Genomic DNA, 19,582 nt, shown 5'->3' with positions numbered 1-19,582 from the left:
GTTGAGGACGATAACTATAACTAATGTTTTAATAATCATTCTAAATCTATGAGCATAGGGAAACAGTGCAGGATCAATGTAAATGTCATTGGAATCACTTTCAGAACGTAAATAAAAAACATTAAAAACATTGAGCCGGTCAGAGTCGACTTAAATAGCTAGAGCATTTAAAGCAAATACAGTCACTGTTCTCGGTGTAAACGGCCTTAACAACACAGTACAAATTATTTTTTCTTTCAAACCACTATTAGAACCAGGTTGCTTGTTTCTCTTGAGAGATCTGGCAACAGTGCGTAGAGTGCATTGAGCGAATAGACATAGGAGGCAGAATCGAGCTCACATACTCAAGAAACGTCCACGTTTGACAGTTTTCCAATGTTTGATTATTTAAAAAACAACACATAACTGCAATAATAAACGCATTTTTTCTGTCTTCATGGCTTGCGGTTTCAGTTCATGCGTGTGTATGTCGGCGGAGAGGATGCGCGGCTGAAGACTTCAGTCCGGATGACGGAGGCGCGGAGAGACTGAAGCATTCGCATCCTGATAGACAATCACAGCGATGATGGAGGGACGACACGAGTTTTTATGCGGGGTTGTTGAGGGTAAGTTTACGCACACATCGTTTTTCTGAATGCTTGTCTGGGAGCCACAAATACGTCCAAATAAATTTGTTGTATTGGTTAAAATGCATGTTTAACGTGAATTGGCGCGGTTATGTATCTTTCAAAGCATTATTTACTACAATTATTTACGGAAAGAAAAAGAAGCACCACGGTGACCACGCTATAATAACAAATGTAATTAGCCTTTAAAATTACCAATTACTCATTTATGAACTAGTAGTGCAGTTCATCTTATTAAGCTGCCGTGGAGCATCCTGGGTATTATTTCCATATTTATACTGGAGTGTGATAGGAAGCAGCTGGCCAGAAACCATAACACACACACGCACGCACGCATGCATGTTGTGCATATCTCCTAATTGGCCTTATGCTTGTTTGAAGCTTAGTGTCACATTATTGGTTCGGTGGGCGATTTGTCTCTTCTCTCCAGTGGAAATGTCACCCTGCTGGATTCCAGTAGCTTTTTCTTACTGACCCACTTATGTTTTACAGCTGCAAACTTTAGGACCACAAGGGAAGGGAAGAGGGGAGACACACTTTATGAACTAAAACATCAAAGCTAGTTTACATTACTTTACATTAACTACTGTAAGTAAATTCAGCTTTACTTGAGTACAGTAGACTTACTTAAAGTGATGCATATTATAAAGCAAATCTCGGCTTATGTTATTGCAAAATGTAAAGCTATATTAATGCCCAGCTCTATGTACTGTATAAAGTTGAATATTTAAGTATATCCCAATTTATTTGCATACCTACAGTATACTCAAGAAAAGAGATGTACCGCCCATCTAATCTGTTAAATGCAACTACAAGGCATTAAGATAGATATTATAAACATTAACATCATGATTTTCTGTTAAGCTGCTGTATTGTTCACATACCAGTAGGGCCAATCACGTCATAATCATAATTACTGAAGCGAATCAAGCAGGAATATATGTGTGGTATGTTTTTCCATCAGCATGGCAGCCAACATGAATAATAAATAATGACCAACCACTGTCTTTCCTAATGCAGCAAAATATAGAATGCTAGAATGACATAATGATGTGTGGTCCCAAACACTGTCAGTAACAACTTGTTAAAGATTTTGGAATATTTCTAAATGTATTCATTAGCTCTCAGTACAGATTACTTTAAGTTCATTGAGAGGATGGATATGTATTGAATATTTAGGTATATCCAACCTTATTTGCATACATACAGTATACTCAAGAAAAGAGTTGCTTGTTACTTGTTTATTTACTCATTTATTTAATAATTTACTTAATTTTATTATGACGTGCACAAAATGCAAATCAATGTCCGTCATTTTACGAGCAACTGGTGATAAAGAAACATGCTACGTCGCAATACTGAAAATATTTCCATTTTGCGTGAGAGTTATGCTGGTGAAGAAGTCTACGCCACAACGGCTAAACGGCATCCACCCGGCACGGCAGCAAAGCAATTAACTGTTTTATCCAAATCTGTTTTATCCAAGTTCAGTGTTCAATACTACTGCTGCAATGTCAGAGAGTCTCTCCTGTCTCATGGTGTTTCTCATGTATGTTCTCAGTCGGCACAAGCAAGAAAAATTTCTTTCACACAGTGTTCCATCGGCACAGTCAAGAATAATTTAAAGAGGTTGCAAACATCTACTAGACTAGCTTTGACTCTCTGACAGTGAGTTTTTCTTGCTTGTGCCCTGAACGGGCCATTCATGTGGATTTGGATCTCGCTCAGGACGTGCGCTGTCTGTGGAGGCCTGACTAACTGCTACAAATTGTAGTGGAGCTGATGGCTCACATCGGCAAACTCCATGACTACAATAAATATGGGGGGCATCTGCCCCCCTTGCCCCCTCTAATGTCGCCCATGTGTACATATATAAATACTGGGCTTGACATTAACTTTTTAGCTCACCAGCCACTGTGGCTAGTGGTTTTCCAAAGTTACTAGCTACTCAGCGTTTTCACTGGCCACAATTTTGAAATCCGTGGGGAAAAACTGCCATATAGATATTTTTATCTCATAATTTGGCAGCAGGTATATTAGGCTGCTGTCACTTTAAGACCTGACGCACGGATCCATTATACTGTTACACCTGCGTTTTCTGTTTAGTTCACTTAAAACATAACTGACTGTGTTTAAGAGAATACTCACCAAGACCGGCATTTTGACATTATTTTGGGTGTATTTGATTGTTTGAACACAATAAGCAGTGAAAAAGAACTCAATTTAGTACTGAGAGGCGGCTTTATGTGCGCACACTTTGGGTGTGAGCACAAAATCTGTGGGAATGAGTAAAATTATGCGCAATACACGCAATCCCATGCTAAAATTTTAAGTCCTGTAACACCAACAATATTCATCCGGAGCAAATAAAACAAAGTGGGTTTGTGTCAACTTGCTGTCGGAGCAATGAGAGAGCGAGAAAGCGCAGCTGGTATCGTGTATCTAGGCTGTGGAAAATGAGTATTGGAAGCATTTCAGATATTTCAGTATCTGATATAAAGTGATATTTTTGACAACACTACATTGCACTTAGTTTATTATTTCAGATGCCTTTTTAAAAGACTACAATTGAAAAATGTATATTATATAAAATGCAGCCCGTAAAAGTGTCTAGTAGTAGTGACTGCATTACACACCACTGCTGAAATCCACCCGCATTTGGTGGGTTGACAGGTGTTAATGTCAAGTTTCAGCTGCTTGTTTATATCGTTGCAAAATACCGCCCATCTCTAATCTGTTAAATGCGACTACAAGGCATCAAGATATTAAGATATTATAAACATTATAAACATTAACATCATGATTTTCTTCAAGCTGCCGTATTGTACAAATACCAGTAGGGCCAATCAATTATATATATATAAATAACGTTTTTAATACTATGTACCATAGTTTTTATAAATACTTTTATTTCATGGATATTGTGTATTTAAATGTTTAATTATTCAAAAGCAAATTTCATGTTTTCTGCACAAGCAAGCAGAAAACAATGTAGGCGTTTTCGCAAAAAGTCTGTGCTTCCTTCAAAAATCTGCTTCTCATTGCAGCTTATTCTGACCAAGAACTTACACACTTAGACAGAAGAGACCAATTGACCAACATGTAAAAACGACCAGCCACACAGTGTTCAGAGCAAAACACTGTAAAAATAGTAGAATATATATATATATATATATATATACATTGTGATCAGACAAAAAAAACTCTAAAACTGCAGATTACATGCTTCAGAGTGCCTCAAACAAAACTTTGATGCCTATAATCTTGTGCTGCTTCCTTATGCACACCCCTGGCAATGACCCTGGCCGGTATTGTATAATGGGTCCAGTATGGTATGGATGCGCCAAGCCCATAATTCAGAGTCTGCCCAAAATCTGTTTGTTATGAGTGGGTTGCAGTGAAGAGGAGGTGGAAGAGAACAGAAATACTGAAGCTTTGTGACGGTTATTAAATGCTGCCTTGTGTAAATGGAGAAAAAATCAGGTGTGTGTCTGCATGTGTGATGTAACTGTACACTCTACTCCTTAGGTTTCTATGGGAGACCCTGGTCAATGGAACAAAGGAAGGTGCTATTTCAATGGTGAGTAGGCCTATTCGATCAGTGACTACACACACAATTAAATGGGATGATGAGATTGCTTTTTATATGCATTTGTATTACTAAAGGAACACAAAATGTTACATATTATAGGTCTGGAGTTATATAAGGTAATATGCAATATTGATTCGGATCACTTTGGTAACATGGTGGTACTGGTATCAGAACGGTACAGTAAGGCTGCCCAGGGGGCAGCACAGAGCAGCTGGTGTGTTGCAGAAGTGTAAATACGAGTGGGCAGAGAGACAAATGGCTTTTTATGACTAATGGCTGGACATTGGTGCCAGCATGACTCCACTGAGCCACAGTTTCACACATCTTTATACACCATGATGAAACCAGTGGCAAGGAACAAGTCCATTTTCCTTTGCAGCTTTGAATCAGAGCATGGGTGAAGTAGAAGAAGAGAGAGAAATAGAAATAAGATGTTAATAATAATAATATAACATTTATTTAAAAATTATATTATAATTATTTGATATATTATTTTCTTAATAATATATAATATATAAAATATTATTGCTTGTGCTTGATTTATTCTTTCTCATTTATTTGATATATTATTTGAGGATGATAATAATTTATCATAATCATCATGATTATTGTTGTTGTTGCTGTGTTATATAGTGATTGTTGGAGCTAACGGGATAATAAATGTCATACAGTGGTTGAAGGAAAGAGAAAGAAACAACAGTCTGGAAACAGAGATTGTATCCCTGCTGAAAAGACCATCTTTCTATGCTGATCTGGTTTAGTGTTGGGGGTATTCCAGAAAGCAGGTTATGCAACATACATAAGCTTACTCAGAATAAATGGATAACCTCAACTTTCAGTTCCAAAAATGGAGGTAATTTTCAGGGTATGTAAGTAGCCATATACTTTACTTTGTTTCAGAGGTCTCAAGCATTATGAGGCTCCAGGTAGTTATATATTATAACAAAACATAAAGCAATGTTATTTTACACCAATTTATTTGTTTTATTTTATTCTCTTTTCACACATCGTAGATGTTTCTGCCAAAATGATATGGGGCATTTTCTATATAATGTATTTCTATAATAAAATGCACATGTGCAACAAATGTGGAAGTAACATGGCTAAACATAAAAGTAAACTTATACAGCCATATCTTTGAAAGCACAGACTATTTTTTAGGTCAATCCATCTGTCTTTTTTAATTTATATATTAACCATCAAACCAACAGTATAATTCTTGTTCACAATAAAAAAAAACTGATTAAAGAAAGATTAAAATATAAGACTGATAAAAGATTGCAAACCGCATAGTAGGTGGCGATATTCACTAGGAATGCAAATCGGCATCAAACAAAAGAAGAAAGAGTATGGCGCCCTTCTTTTTGGTGTCCATTTTCTATGGTGATTCCTGGATTCTGCACTCGGTTGAGAATGTTTTTGTGTTGTCACCGTTACTTCGGGTTGACTGAGCTTACTCCAGACCACGGTTTTGGAACTACATAGTTTATATATCTATGTCTGCATACCTCGAGTAAGCAAGGTTTGGGTTAATCAACCAAGAGTTCAGGGTATATGTGACGATAAGTTAAACTTGCTTTCTGGAATACTCCCCGGGTCTAGCTGGTAGCCATTATGTTTGCCAGCAAAACTCAAGCGGGTTAACCTAGGAAAAGTCCTAGTTGGACTAGCTGATTAACCTAGGAAGTCTTCCTGGTTTAGCTATAGCTAAGAAACCTGATGGTGAGACCAACACACCAGCATCTAAAACAGGCATACTGTATGCTGCTCTCCTGTATTGAGTCCCTGCTCCCCTTCAGTCATAAAGCAGTTTTTCTCTCTCTGCTGCAGCATAATGAACAAACTCACACTTTAACTAGTGAGCTGCAGATCTGTTTGAAATTGAAGTTCTCCTCCCTTTAAAGGGATAGTTCACCCAAAAATGAAAATTCTGTCATTTACTCACCCTCAACTTGTTCCAAACCTGTATGAATTTCTTTGTTCTGCTGAACACAAAGGAAGATATTTGGAAGAAAGTCAGTAACCAACTTGAAAAACTTGAAAAAAATTATTAAGAATTTTTGCTTATTATTGACTCATTCTTTCCCATTTCTTATTCTTTGATATAAGTGAATGTGAATATTTTATGGCAATACTTATATATAATTCCATCTTCATAAAGATGAAGATGGGCCATTTTTTTAATCAATGGCTTACTATGTAAAATAATACTGATTTACAAGGGCAAGCGACAGTTCCATCAAATGGCCCAAAACTTTTTCACACTGACCCTTGTACATATATGTATATATCTGTGTTGTGGTTATGAGCTGTGACAAAAATTAGAGTGCGTGGGAATCCATCTGCACAGGAAAAAAGCAGAGAAATGAGAGAGTATCCTACCCACACACACACACACTGGTCCAACTCAGCCCTGGATGAAAAGATTAATAGTGCAGGCGAAAGAAGAGGGATGAGAACTTTTACACGCTTGAGTGAGAGTCGAGCAATTGTGCTGATGCAGTAGATGAAGGGATAGAAGGAGGAGAAAAAAGGAAGTGGGCGAGGAAGAGGGGGAATATGAGAAAATGACAGATTCTATCTGTGCATTAGCATTTTAAATAGGTTGGAGAGGGAGAGACATAAAATTAGCTTTGTGTGTGTGTGTGTGTGTGAGTGTGCACACATGTTTGCTTGAGGTTAACATTTGGGGAGGTTCTTTAATATTTTAGACTATCACTAACTCAGCCTCAGTCTATTTAGGGAGTCTCATGAGAGAACACACACGCACAGACACACACATTCTATGGTAGGCAAAGATGTAATGATTCATTTATAGTTAGCATAAGATGTTAATCTGGAAGAATCCTTTCCTCTCAGTGACTTTGAAACACAGTCATCTTATAGATCACTTGTGAAATTGAGTGATTTTGTACAAACCTTGTTTTATCTCAGTTTTTACTTGTCTTGTTGAGAATTATATAATAAACTCTCCTACAGCACTTTTCACGTTTTTTCACAGTAGTTTTTTCCTCTGCAGAGGAATCGACCCTCTGCTGTTGTTAAACTCAGACTTGTTCTCTGCAGGAAATGTGACCCCTTATATTATTAATAATGCAAGATCAATGGATGTCTCTATTTTCTGCTTCTCTCTCTCTCTCTCTCTCTCTCTCTCTCTCTCTCTCTCTTTCTCCCTGCTGTGTCTTGCTCTAATATCTTACACAATATTCTCAAAGCATGATCCATTCTAAATTCTGAAATTATTTTTCTTATCCATGTACCTGTTACTTGTTGTCCCATTTAGGATGCAGATGTGGGGTTTGAACACATATCTGTATGGTCCTAAAGATGATCTGAAGCACAGGTTACTGTGGAGGGAAGTTTATTCAGCAGAGGAAGAGGGTATGTTAAAGCATGAAGATTTACTTACAGTGTATATACTGTATGTGTGTGTGTGTGTGTGTGTGTGTGTATGTATGTATATATATATATATATATATACACACATACAAATCCCATTTCCAGAAAAGTTGTGATATTTTGTAAAATACAATAAAATCAAAATTCTGTGATTTGTTAATTCTCTTGAACCTTTATTTAAAATACAAATAAAAGATTTACAATGTTTTCACTGACCAAATGAATTGTATCTTGTAAATATAAACACATTTTGATTTTGATGGCTGCAACACACTCCAAAAAAGTTGGGACAAAGGCAAAATAGTGAAAAGGTTATAGAATAGAAGTTAAACGGTTTTGAAAAAGTCCACAATAAGCAGGTGAATTGGAAATAGGCTAGGGTATCGTGATTGGGTATAAAAGGAGCGTCTCCGTCTTTGCAAGCAAAGATGGGTCATTGCTCACCACTTTGTGCCAAATTTCATGAGAGAATTGTTAGACAAATCAAAAATCACATTTATTAATGAAAGATTGCAAAGTATTTAGGTCTTTCACCATCTACCATGCATAATATTGTGAAAAGATAAAAATATATCAAAAATGTCTGAATAATTTTTGGTTTGACTGTATATACAGTCAAATCAAAAATTATTCAGACATTTATTTATATATATTTTTAGTAGTAGCAAAATAAAGTAAACTGTGACATATTATACCCAAAAATTCTTCATACAATGGACTACCAGTAAAACTGATAAAAATTTGGAACCAAAAATTATTCAGACACTTTGACCTGACCATGTTTTGCTTAAGTGTAATCTGACAGAATTAAGATAATTTTTTTCTGACACAGTTTAAGTCTGAGACCTTGTCATATTTTATTACCATTAAACTATAGTGAATAAACTGTATTAATGAGTGAAACGTTCAAGGTGTCTGAATAGATTTTGGTTTGACTGTGTATATATATATATATATATATATATATACACACACACACACACACACCGATCAGGCATAACATTATGACCACTGACAGGTGAGGTAAATAACACTGATTATCTCTTCATCACGGCACCTGTTAATGGGTGGGATATATTAGGCAGCAAGTGAACATTTTGTCCTCAAAGTTGTTGTGTTAGAAGCAGAAAAAAATGGGCAAGCGTAAGGATGGCCTGGTCTGATGAATCATGTTTTCTTTTACATCACGTGGATGGTTGGGTGCTTGTCCATCGCTTACCTGGGAAACACATGGCACCAGGATGCACTATGGGAAGAAGGCAACCCGGCGGAGGCAGTGTGATGCTTTGGGCAATGTTTTGCTGGGAAACCTTAGGTCCTGCCATCCATGTAGATGTTACTTTAACACGTACCACCTACCTAAGCATTGTTGCAGACCATGTACACCCTTTCATGGAAACGGTATTCTCTGGTGGCTGTGACCTCTTTCAGCAGGATAATGCGTCCTGCCACAAAGCAAAAATAGTTCAGGAATGGTTTAAGGAGCACAAAAACAAGTTTGAGGTGTTGACTTGGCCTCCAAATTCCTCAGATCTCAATCCAATCGAGCATCTGTGGGATGTGCTGAACAAACAAGTCCCATCCACCTCGCAACTTACAGGACTTAAAGGATCTGCTGCTAACATCTTGGTGCCAGATACCACAGCACACCTTCAGGGGTCTAGTGGAGTCCATGTCTCGATGGGTCAGGGCTGTTTTGGCAATATTGTGTTATTCCCTCTTTTGCTGCCAAAACAGCCCTGACCCGTGAAAGAGGCCACAGCCACCAGGGAATACCGTTTCCATGAAAGGGTGTACATGGTCTACAACAATGCTTAGGTAGGTGGTACGTGTTAAAGTAACATCTACATGGATGGCAGGACCCAAGGTTTCCCAGCAGAACATTGCCTGTTGGATCGGACCACACGGGCCAGCCTTCACTCCCCATGCGACTCAATGAGCCTTGGCTGTCCATGACACTGTCGCCGGTTCACCACTGTTCCTTCCTTGGACCACTTTTGATAGATACTGACCACTGTAGACCCGGGAACACCCCACAAGAGTTGCAGTTTTGGAGATGCTCTGACCCAGTCGGCTAGCCGTCACAATTTGTCCCTTGTCAATCTCGCTCAAATCCTTACACTTGCCCATTTTTCCTGCTTCTAACACATCAACTTTGAGGACAAAATGTTCACTTGCTGCCTAATATATCCCACCCACTAAAAGGTGCCGTGATGAAGAGATAATCAGTGTTATTCACTTCACCTGTCAGTGGTCATAATGTTATGCCTAATCAATGTATATATATATATATATATATATATACTGTATAAATATACTGTATTTCTTTAGATTAAATTATATAGGAACAGTGGGTTAAGAGTTTATTTCATGTTTATATTATTTCAGTTTCATTTATTAATCTATTTAAAGCAATATATTGATTACATTATTTTACTGATACCCCCAGAAATATCCAAATATAGATTTTCCAAATGGCACCTAATCGTATTATTATATAACCATAATTGTAATAAATTATAGTTTGCCATTATCTGCCATGGGCTATTGGTGTGAGCTGTTGCTGTCGGTAGGCTTTAATATCATAACCTGTAGTGCCTCTTTTAGATTATTAACTATAAAAAAATGTGATATATTTTTGCCGGTGTTTATTGTAATGAATAATGAATCATTAGTATTGCAATAATATAGTGCGATTCCAGTATCATAAAGGTGCTGTATTTGCCATGCTAGCTTCTATCCATGACACAGACAGTACATTTTTGTCAGTGTTTTTTAGGGCCATATCATACCTGGAAGCCTTTTACTTTCTCATTTTCTCTCCATATTACTCTCACTGTCTCCAGCTCAGTTGAAAGCTCTGGTGTGTGAGGCAGAGTCGAGGGGTCTGACGTTTGTATACGCTCTTTCTCCGGGTCAGGACATCGTCTTCTCCAGCTCTTGTGACCTCACACTGCTCAAACGCAAACTCAGACAGGTAAGCAAACTAACCTATTTTCTGCCTCTGTATCTTTTCCTATTTATTCCACTTTCTTATGATCAATAACACATTTTATAGCTTATTTCATGTTAATATTTTTCCAACTTTAGCATCTGCACAACTGTTGTACTGTTTGACTCATTTGTGAAGTTCATGAATGTATTGTTCTATTTAAATTCACCACTAGGTGTCAGACCTGGGCTGTCAGGCTTTTGCCCTCCTATTTGATGACATTGATCACTCCATGTGCCAGTCTGATTCAGAGGCCTTTTCCTCATTCGCTCACGCCCAGGTCACCGTGGCCAATGAGATCTTCCGTTTTCTGGGGGAACCACCTGTCTTCCTTTTCTGTCCCACTGGTAGGCTAATACATAAATACTGTATATCAATCTTAGTTCAGTAGAGCAAAAGTAATTTTAATGGAGTGACAAATGTCTTATAAGACAAATACCTTAAAAGAAAAGAAATACTGCTCTTCCCGTCTTAAAACCCCATCCATATTCTCTGTGTCTTTTCTTACATTTTTCACTCCTTCTTTCCCCCCAAAACAGTACTGTGCTGTTATTTCTTTTCTCTCTAGAGTACTGTAGTTCTCTGTGCACTCCTTGCGTGTCAAAGTCTCCCTACATGCTGACGATTGGGGAGGATCTTCTCCCTGGCATCTCTGTCATCTGGACTGGTGAGAGACATTTGCAGTGTGTCCTTTAAAAATTCACAGACAATAGCTATGTTTTCATCCAAAGTTGCAAATTTAACTTGTACGCAAAACTGGAATATCGCATAAAACATTTGCGAATTAAGCACCGTTTCCATCCCACATGTTCAAAAGAACAAAATGTCACTTCATGGGAAATTGGCACAAAATATCTGTAATAGAAGTTGCTGCAGTCGGGAAAGCCACTATGGCTCTTTTTTGTACATTATAAATGACTTGTTCCTCAGAGCAGGCAGAAAAAATGCAATAAACATTGTAATGTTATCTTGCGTTCGAATGCTTGGTGTTTGTGAATGCAATCATGTGAGACACTTCTGGGATGTAATTATACCCAATTGTTTGACGACTTTGGCTCAGGCACTTCAGAATGACCAAACCTACATTTGAGATGATGTGCAATGAGATTGGTCCACTGGTTAGTTTAGTTATCCAATCACATCCTCTGTTGAGGCAAATGTGAGTTTTTTTTTTGTTGTGCATCTTATTCATGCTCATGTCTTCATATCGGATAAAACAATTTTCCACCTTAATTGAGGGTGTACGTTTTATATGCACATTTTTAGAATTGACCCACATCTTGGCATTTCCATCCATTTTCTTATGCGATATCCCAAAATTCATAAAAATAGGTGGATGGAAACATAGCTAATGTCAGTTGGTAACATAAATGTAATCACATTTCTAATATTCACATATTTGGCTTTCACTCTCCTGTAGGAAACAAGGTGATATCACGGGAACTGAGTGCTGAATCACTAGCAGAGGTCCAGGCGGTGCTTCAACGGCCACCACTCATTTGGGACAACCTCCATGCTAATGATTATGACTCCCGACGTGTCTTCCTGGGGCCTTTTAAGGGCCGCCCCCCCGGACTCAGGGCCCACCTGAGGGGTCTGCTGCTAAATCCAAACTGCGAGTTTGAAGCCAACTTCATCCCTCTGCACACCTTGGGAAGCTGGTATAAAGAAGTGAAGGAAGAGGGGAAAGGTGAGAGCAGAATGGGGCATACACAGAGAGAAGCTCAAATATTATAGTATGGATATCGCAAGAGATTGATTCCCAGGGAATGCATAAATGATAAAATGTATATCTTATGTAATGCATGTAATTTAATGCAATGTTTTGGATAAAAGCATCTGCCAAATGCATAAATATAAGGAACATTTGCTGACACAGTGTGACCTCTGTAGGTGATGAAGAGGCCTATAGTGTGGAAAGAGCGCTATCAGCCGCCCTGCAAGACTGGATGAAGGAACTCAGCCTTCCTCTACAGCCTGGTACAACATCCACCCTGCCACAGTTTCCTCTCTGAGGAAATTAATCTAAGAATGGCTGATAGTTGTCCCTGCGCATTCAACTGGGATAGACATTGAAAAAAGACACTTGACCATTAAAATTGTCAATCATGTCTGAGATTAATATACGTGTTTATTCACAAGTAGTAATATTTTGTTGTTGTTAATTTTTGTTGTTCAGTTGATGTTTTAAAAAATCACTTTACCATTAATAATAATAATTTATAATAATAAATCACTGTAATATTAATTGTTACACTTAAATAATTTTTAAACATAAATGTACATTTAATTTATTTAGTTTTTATTTATTAATTAATAAAATGTAATAATAAAATATATTATTATATTATATTGATTTTAGACAGTGTTATTTTAGTTTTATTTATATACTATTATTGTATTTTTTAATATTTTGAATTAGCTTTCATTTTTAAATTTTCATAATTTTAGTCATTTTAAAGTTTTAGTAATTTTGTGCTTTTGTCATTTTTTAAAAATATTTTTCTATTTAGCATTAATTTATATTTATTTAAGTTTTAGAATCTCTTGTAAGTGCTGACACGGACCTGATCTTTTAGTCCAATTATTGCTCATCAGTTTCTGAAATCTTCCTTTTAGGAAGGCAGGTGAGGCCAACAGACCTCAAGCCCTCAACACTCTCTGTTAAATCAAAATCCTCTGATAGCTCAGACAATCAACATGGAGCCCAGCCCAAATGTCCAATAACCTCTTCCCAGAGCACAGGGGCTCTTGCTAGCGATGAAATCCCAGCAGACCCGGTTACGAGCCAGGATCTCAAAGCTGGGGAGAACCAGGTCTCCAAGAGCTCCAGCCATGAAAAGAGCTCTAGAAGGGGATTGTGTTCTGGGAGGGCTCCTCTCAGTGAGGCCCAGGTCCGGCTGCTGGTTGGTCTGTACTACCTGCCGCATGAACACGGACCACCCGCTCAGAATCTGTTGCAGGATCTCACGTGGCTCAAAGCCAACTGTCACTGCGTCAGTGTCAATGGCAGTGGCAAGAAGGCCTCGCCACAGAAGGTGAAAACACCCTTTTTATTAAATATATTCTATTCACTATTGATTCACGCCATTCGATCTGTTTGAGGATGCTATTGAATAGTAATGATTCAACATGGATGTAGTTCATAATATGTGGATGTGGTTTATAATATCTCAACAACCCCAATTATTTATTATTCTTTGTATTTAATATGGTATGTGTTGTACTGGCCCCCCAACTAAGCCTGGTTTCTCCCAAGGTTTTTTTCTCCATTTTAACACCTATTTGCCACCTGTTTGCCACCTGATGTCACCTGTTGGAGTTTGGGTTCCTTGCTGCTGTCGCCTTTAGCTTGCTTAGTTAGGGACACTTGATATTTGACATTTGATATTCAACAGTGCTTTGCATCTGCCTACATTGACAGCATTTTCTTTAAGAGCTGCTGTGCAGCCAAAATTATATACCCGTTATCACTGTAAAGCTGCTTTGACACAATCTGCATTGTAAAAAGCGCTATATAAATAAAAGTGACTTGACTTGACTTTGTGTTACCTTTGTGTTACTGTTTCTCCTGCCCTCTCAGGTAGAGGACTGGCGGGCCCATGCGGGCCGTTTCCTGGCCGTGTGTGATGATGTGGCATTACTGCACAGTGCTGTTGTGAACAGCATCAATAGGGCCGTTCTCTACGACCTTTACCCTTACATCTGGGACCTGAGAAACACCCTGCTGGTGGCCAAGGCCTTCATCTGCTGGCTAGGTGAGAGAGATACTGTAGTATGGATGATTAAGACGAGAGGATTTTGTCTTGTTATGTAGGTCTTTTTCCACCATGTGATTAATAAAAAGTAAATGAAGTCTTTGACCTTTGAGTGTGAATCACCATCAAAGTTTTGTCCCTGTAGAACGCCCTTCCCTCCAATGTTCCACCCCCCCCATCTTTTCACTAGCATATTTCCTTTTACAGAGGGTCGTATACTGAGTGAAGGTTCTCCACTTGGCTCTTGGAAGAACTGCTTCCACTGTGAGTGTCAAACATGCACCTATATACTGTAGCATATTTATTTTTGGCTTAGTTTTCTGAAGCCATATATTAGTTTTGTGTGAGGGAAAATACAGAAATTAAAGTTATCATTAACTGATTATGTTCTCTTGTGCTGCAACTCTCAAATCTGATTTGCACTACTACTGTACAAAAGTTTGGGTCAGTAGGATTTTTTTTAAAGAATCTTTTGCTCAAAGATACTTTTATTCAGCAAGGAGTCATTAAATTGATAAAAAGGGAGAGTAAAGAGATTTATAATGTTACAAAGTATTTCTATTTCAAATAAATGCTGTTCTTTTGAACTTTCTATTTATCAAAGAATCCTGAAAAAAATGTATCATGGTTTCCACAAAAATATTCAGCAACACAACTGTTTTCAGCATTATTAATAAAAAAGAAATGTTTTTTGAGCTCTAAATCAGAATGATCATGTGACACCAAAGACTGGAGTAATGACTCCTGAAAATTCAACTTTGCCATCACAGGAATACTTTACATTTTCAAATATATTAAGATATATATATATATTAAATATATTACATATTATTAACAGTTATTTTAAATTGTAATAATATTTCACAATGTTATTGTTTTTACTGTTTTTGATAAATACAGACTTCATGCAGAGAATGAAGAGTCATCATTTAAAAATGTTAACAAAATCTGCCTAACCTCAAACTTTTGAACAGTAGTATGATGCATAAAAATTGGTTCTTGCAGTGGATTGACGCTCTGGAATTGTTCACAGGGTGTGGAGCTTCCTCAGGGGCGGAGCTACATGGCGTGGAGGCGGAGCCATGGGTGTTTAAAGGGGGGCTGTCTGGAGAGGTGCAGGTGGGAATGATATAATTAAAGATTCGGTTTCAGAACCAGTTATGAATTTCATTAAATTAGGATACATTGCTAGATTAATTTGGTGTTGTTTCTTCCACAGTCTCCTTGATCTTTTCCTGTCTCATTCTTGTTTTTTTTCTTTCTCTGGCGTTGGTGTGAATCAGATGCTTCTGCCTGTAGGGACCAGCAGTGAGTTATTCAGTCACCCTCCCCCTCTGTTCCCCACCTCTCGACTTTACAACATACGGCCATTCCAGCAAAAAGACAAGGTGACTCAAGCGTACTTGTTAACCAACTGACTCACACCTCATTATACTTGTATAACTCTTATCGTTGTTGTTTTTCCCCAAAACTTTAGGTGGAGCTGTACCGAATGGTGCGTCAATTGCATCAGAGGGGTAAAGGGAGCCAGGATGCTGCCAACTCCCATCCAGACTTCATTGGGGACAGGCAAGAATTGCTCTCAAGCATATCACAGCCCCCATATAAAATGTTTCTTTATTGCTCAATACATGCCTCCATTTGAGTAAGAAACTGTATCATCTAATTGCGGTCACTGATCCCTGAGATATTTTTTCAACACATTTCCACTTCCAAATTAACTAGGGATCACAATACACATATAAGCCATTTAATTTGATTTATCTTAATTTGATCAAAATTAAAACTCACTACATTGATTAAAATACAATATATAATTATTTTAACTTAAGAAAAAAATGTTATCATTTAAACATACTCATTTAAACTTTTATTTAGCAAGGATGCATTAAATTGATCAAAAGGGACATTAAAAGGGTCATGAACTGCATTGATTTATTGTTTTACAATGTTTCCTGGGGTGCAGTTATAACTTTAGTATGATTTTTACATCAAAAATTGTCATAATTTAGAAATAAAGGGCATTTTTCCTACCCTGGTTTTAGCCTTCTGATTTGAACGCTTTGTTTTAAGAGTGTGCTGTGAGACTTCAGTGTAAACGCCCACTGCTGTGATTGGCTAATATCTTTGCATATGAAATAGCTAAGTATTACTGTATATGTGAAACTCTATCGAAAACATTTAGCACGTTTTTACTATTACAGCTCTCAAGGTTAACTAATTGTGAAAAATGTTGATTATAGCATTACATTTAGAACATGACATGAAAGGTTGCAGTGATGAACACCGTAGCCGATCACAGACATGTTGTTGACTGCATGAATGCAGTGATCTTGTCATTGCAACTAAATTTCTGCACACTAACGAATGCTTTCATCATAACTAACAGTGCAAACTTGATCTAAATAAGAGAGTCGGTGAATATAACGGGAGTTTTGGTGAGAGTCCAGAACTCAGTCACTGATAAACTCACACTGTTTGATTGACAGCTCCAGCTATTGTAAAGGGAGTGTTCTTTAATCACTTTCTATATATAATTTGACCACAGTTTAAATAACTTTATTTGATTATTTTCATCCTGCTAAGAGAAACAATGTGAAGTTGACCGTTTAGTCACTGCTTTGATTTACTGACACATAGACAAAGAACAACTGACTGTACATGAATCATTACATAACATAAATCACTCGTCACAGATCAGGCATTAGAATGAACACAATTACTTGCATGTTGTTGCATTACTGTCGAGTCCATATCGTAAAAGTCTGTTTGCAAAGCATGCGCTGAAATGCGATTGATTTACCAAAGAATCCACAGTGAAATATACCGAATACAAAAAAATGCTCAACTAAGACATTCACATTGTTGAAAATAAATAACCATATTCCTAGCATTAGGATCCTTTGAAAGGTAATGTTATTTTTACTCCTGTATCGCTCTTCTCTCCTCCTCATCTCACTAACAGGCCTGTGGGTGGGGCTAATGTTGTAATGATGTATTAGACATTAATTTCTTCTGCTGAGGCGGTCTTTCACCATAGATAGGCACATTCCACAGTGAGTCATTATCTGGGCTTGGTTACAATAAAAGCTGTTTTTGGACTAACAAGGAAGTTTTCAGTTCTGAAACTTACAGGATATTCTTATAGTATGATGACCTCTTTCATGACCTCTTTAAAGACATTTATAATGTTACATCATATTTCAAGTGACAGTGAAGGATGGAGTAATGCCTGCTGAAAATGCAGCATTGCCATCACAGGTATAAATTACATTTTAAAATATATTACACTAGAAAACAGTTATTTTTTTAAATTGTAATAATGTTTTACAATATTACTGTTTTTATTGTATGTTTGACCAAATAAATGCAGCCTTGGTGAGCATGAGACTTCTTTCAAAAATATTTTTTAAAAACTCGCACCGACCCAAAACTTTTAAACAGTTGTGTATATATAGGCAAGACTGATTCTGTGAGAAAATAGATGAAAAAGGAGGTTGCACCCAAACGTTATATATTTCATCTCAGTACTGAAAAAATCAGTTGAGGTATATGAGAAATATCATCCTGTTTGTGTTTGTGTTTCAGGTGTCTGGGTGCATCTCTGGCCTTGTGCCCAGAGTACAGCTTGGTTCTGGAGGATGAACTAGGTGTATGTGGGTGCGCTGTGGGCATTCTGGATGTCCGCTCCTTTGCCAAACGATGTCAGGCCACCTGGCTACCTGCTATGAGGGACAAATATCCTTCACGCCTCCATGGAGCCAGTGGACATGCAACAAAGGTCAAAGTTACAGCGAAACACAAAACTAGACACAATTATACCGCAGTACTATTAAAATGGTGCAGTAGTAACTGTCTAATCCTGACATGGTTTAAATTACACTTTCTCCTCCTAACTCTTAGGAGGCGCTGCTGTTTTTCCATGAAGAACAGGACTACCCAGACTCCCTGCTATATCATTTCCCATCTCAGCTCAGGCTTGAGGCTCTTCCTGAACTGGTGGACTGTAGCATCAGTCGTAGCCTCCTCACAGCCTTGCTAACAGCCCTCAAAGCTAATGGTGCGCCAACACTGATTGTAACTTGAAGAATTTTAGCCTTTTATACAAGATATTAGCCCTGATAACCGAGTATTTCTTCCTCAGGTTCACAGGGTGTATTCTGTGAGGTCCAGCCTACAGATGGATTACGGATGGAATTTCTTACAAAGCTGGGATTTCTGGAGATCCTCCGTGGAGAAGCACGGCCTAGAGAGGGTGTAGTTTTAGGGAGGCTGTTATAAGCGAATAGCCAAAACACACATGATCCAGAGGAAAAACAAATATGTTTTTAAGATCAACATGTTGCCATGTTTGAGACCAGAGCTGGGGTTATAATTTTGCTTAGAAAGTGCTTTGGTGAAGTGTTAAGGTCTGTTCATAAGTCTGAAAAGTCTAAAATTAAACTCTACGATCAGATCAAAACATATATTACTGTGATGATCTGAAAATTTCAAATGCTTTTCTAAAATTGTTTGGATACATTTTCTTTTCAGAGACTAACAAGAATTTGGCATTGGACTAACTGATTGTTTTTAGTGCAAAAATATTTTGTTTGTGAATCTTTTATTTATAATAGTACAAGCCACAGTAAAATGTATGAAAACATTTAACAAATCAAACCATAACACTGAACAATATGACTGGGATTGAGTGAAATGTTAGTATAGGTATGTGGTTTTAGAAAAAAAAAATGTTGACAGTTGTTGTGGGATTATCAGATATTGTCTGTAGGCACTTTTTGTGATTATTTTATAATTTCCTGACATTTAGTCACATTGGACTTCGTGTGAACAGGCCTTTAGGCTTCATGGTCAAAGCTGGGGCTGTGAGAAAACATTAGGGACAAAATGAGAACTTAATAGTGATGACTTGTTTACAGCTTCATCTTTACTAATTAGCATTCTGTTTGCTTTCTCACTGCACCGTGCATCTGGAGCTCTGCTATTGGTACACATAAATCGGCTCTGCTTTTGGGGGTAATAAAACTTGCTGTTTTTTATTGAAAGTGTCTGTGTTGTAGCTGTGGATGGCTGTAGGAGCAAAAAGCACAATATTTTTCTTCTGTATTCAGCGCACACACACACACACACACACACACACACACACACATGCAATCTTCCCTCCAGGCTCACAAAGCAGACTCTTGAAGACACGTAATAGCTCCTCCAGAGTGCT

The 19,582-nt window shown here is 37.6% G+C and overlaps 1 protein-coding gene across 1 annotated transcript; it reads left to right on the top strand.

Moving 5' to 3' along the window:
* The first annotated feature begins 287 nt into the window (after positions 1-287).
* si:dkey-183c6.8 (protein O-GlcNAcase) lies at positions 288-19,406 on the top strand. The gene is made up of 17 exons (XM_051901150.1): positions 288-605; positions 4,155-4,206; positions 7,502-7,599; positions 10,464-10,594; positions 10,785-10,956; positions 11,178-11,276; positions 12,030-12,299; positions 12,503-12,589; positions 13,229-13,647; positions 14,193-14,367; positions 14,575-14,631; positions 15,401-15,486; positions 15,651-15,755; positions 15,845-15,936; positions 17,956-18,148; positions 18,271-18,427; positions 18,512-19,406. The coding sequence occupies exons 1-17, from the start codon at positions 563-565 to the stop codon at positions 18,646-18,648; spliced, it is 2,373 nt and encodes a 790-aa protein (XP_051757110.1). The 5' UTR covers positions 288-562; the 3' UTR covers positions 18,649-19,406.
* The last annotated feature ends 176 nt before the right edge of the window (positions 19,407-19,582 follow it).

Source organism: Ctenopharyngodon idella, chromosome 7, assembly GCF_019924925.1.
Source record: "Ctenopharyngodon idella isolate HZGC_01 chromosome 7, HZGC01, whole genome shotgun sequence".
Lineage (NCBI taxonomy): Eukaryota > Metazoa > Chordata > Actinopteri > Cypriniformes > Xenocyprididae > Ctenopharyngodon > Ctenopharyngodon idella.
The sequence above is the reverse complement of the archived record's forward strand: the minus strand, read 5'-3'. Positions and strand labels throughout refer to the sequence as shown.

Bases quoted from the DNA above. Each gene is read 5' to 3' on its own strand.
- si:dkey-183c6.8 (XM_051901150.1), top strand. From the start codon at position 563: ATGATGGAGGGACGACACGAGTTTTTATGCGGGGTTGTTGAGG. The intron at 4,207-7,501 runs GTGAGTAGGCCT...TGTCCCATTTAG, and splicing joins AGGAAGGTGCTATTTCAATG to GATGCAGATGTGGGGTTTGA. The intron at 11,277-12,029 runs GTGAGAGACATT...ACTCTCCTGTAG, and splicing joins CATCTCTGTCATCTGGACTG to GAAACAAGGTGATATCACGG.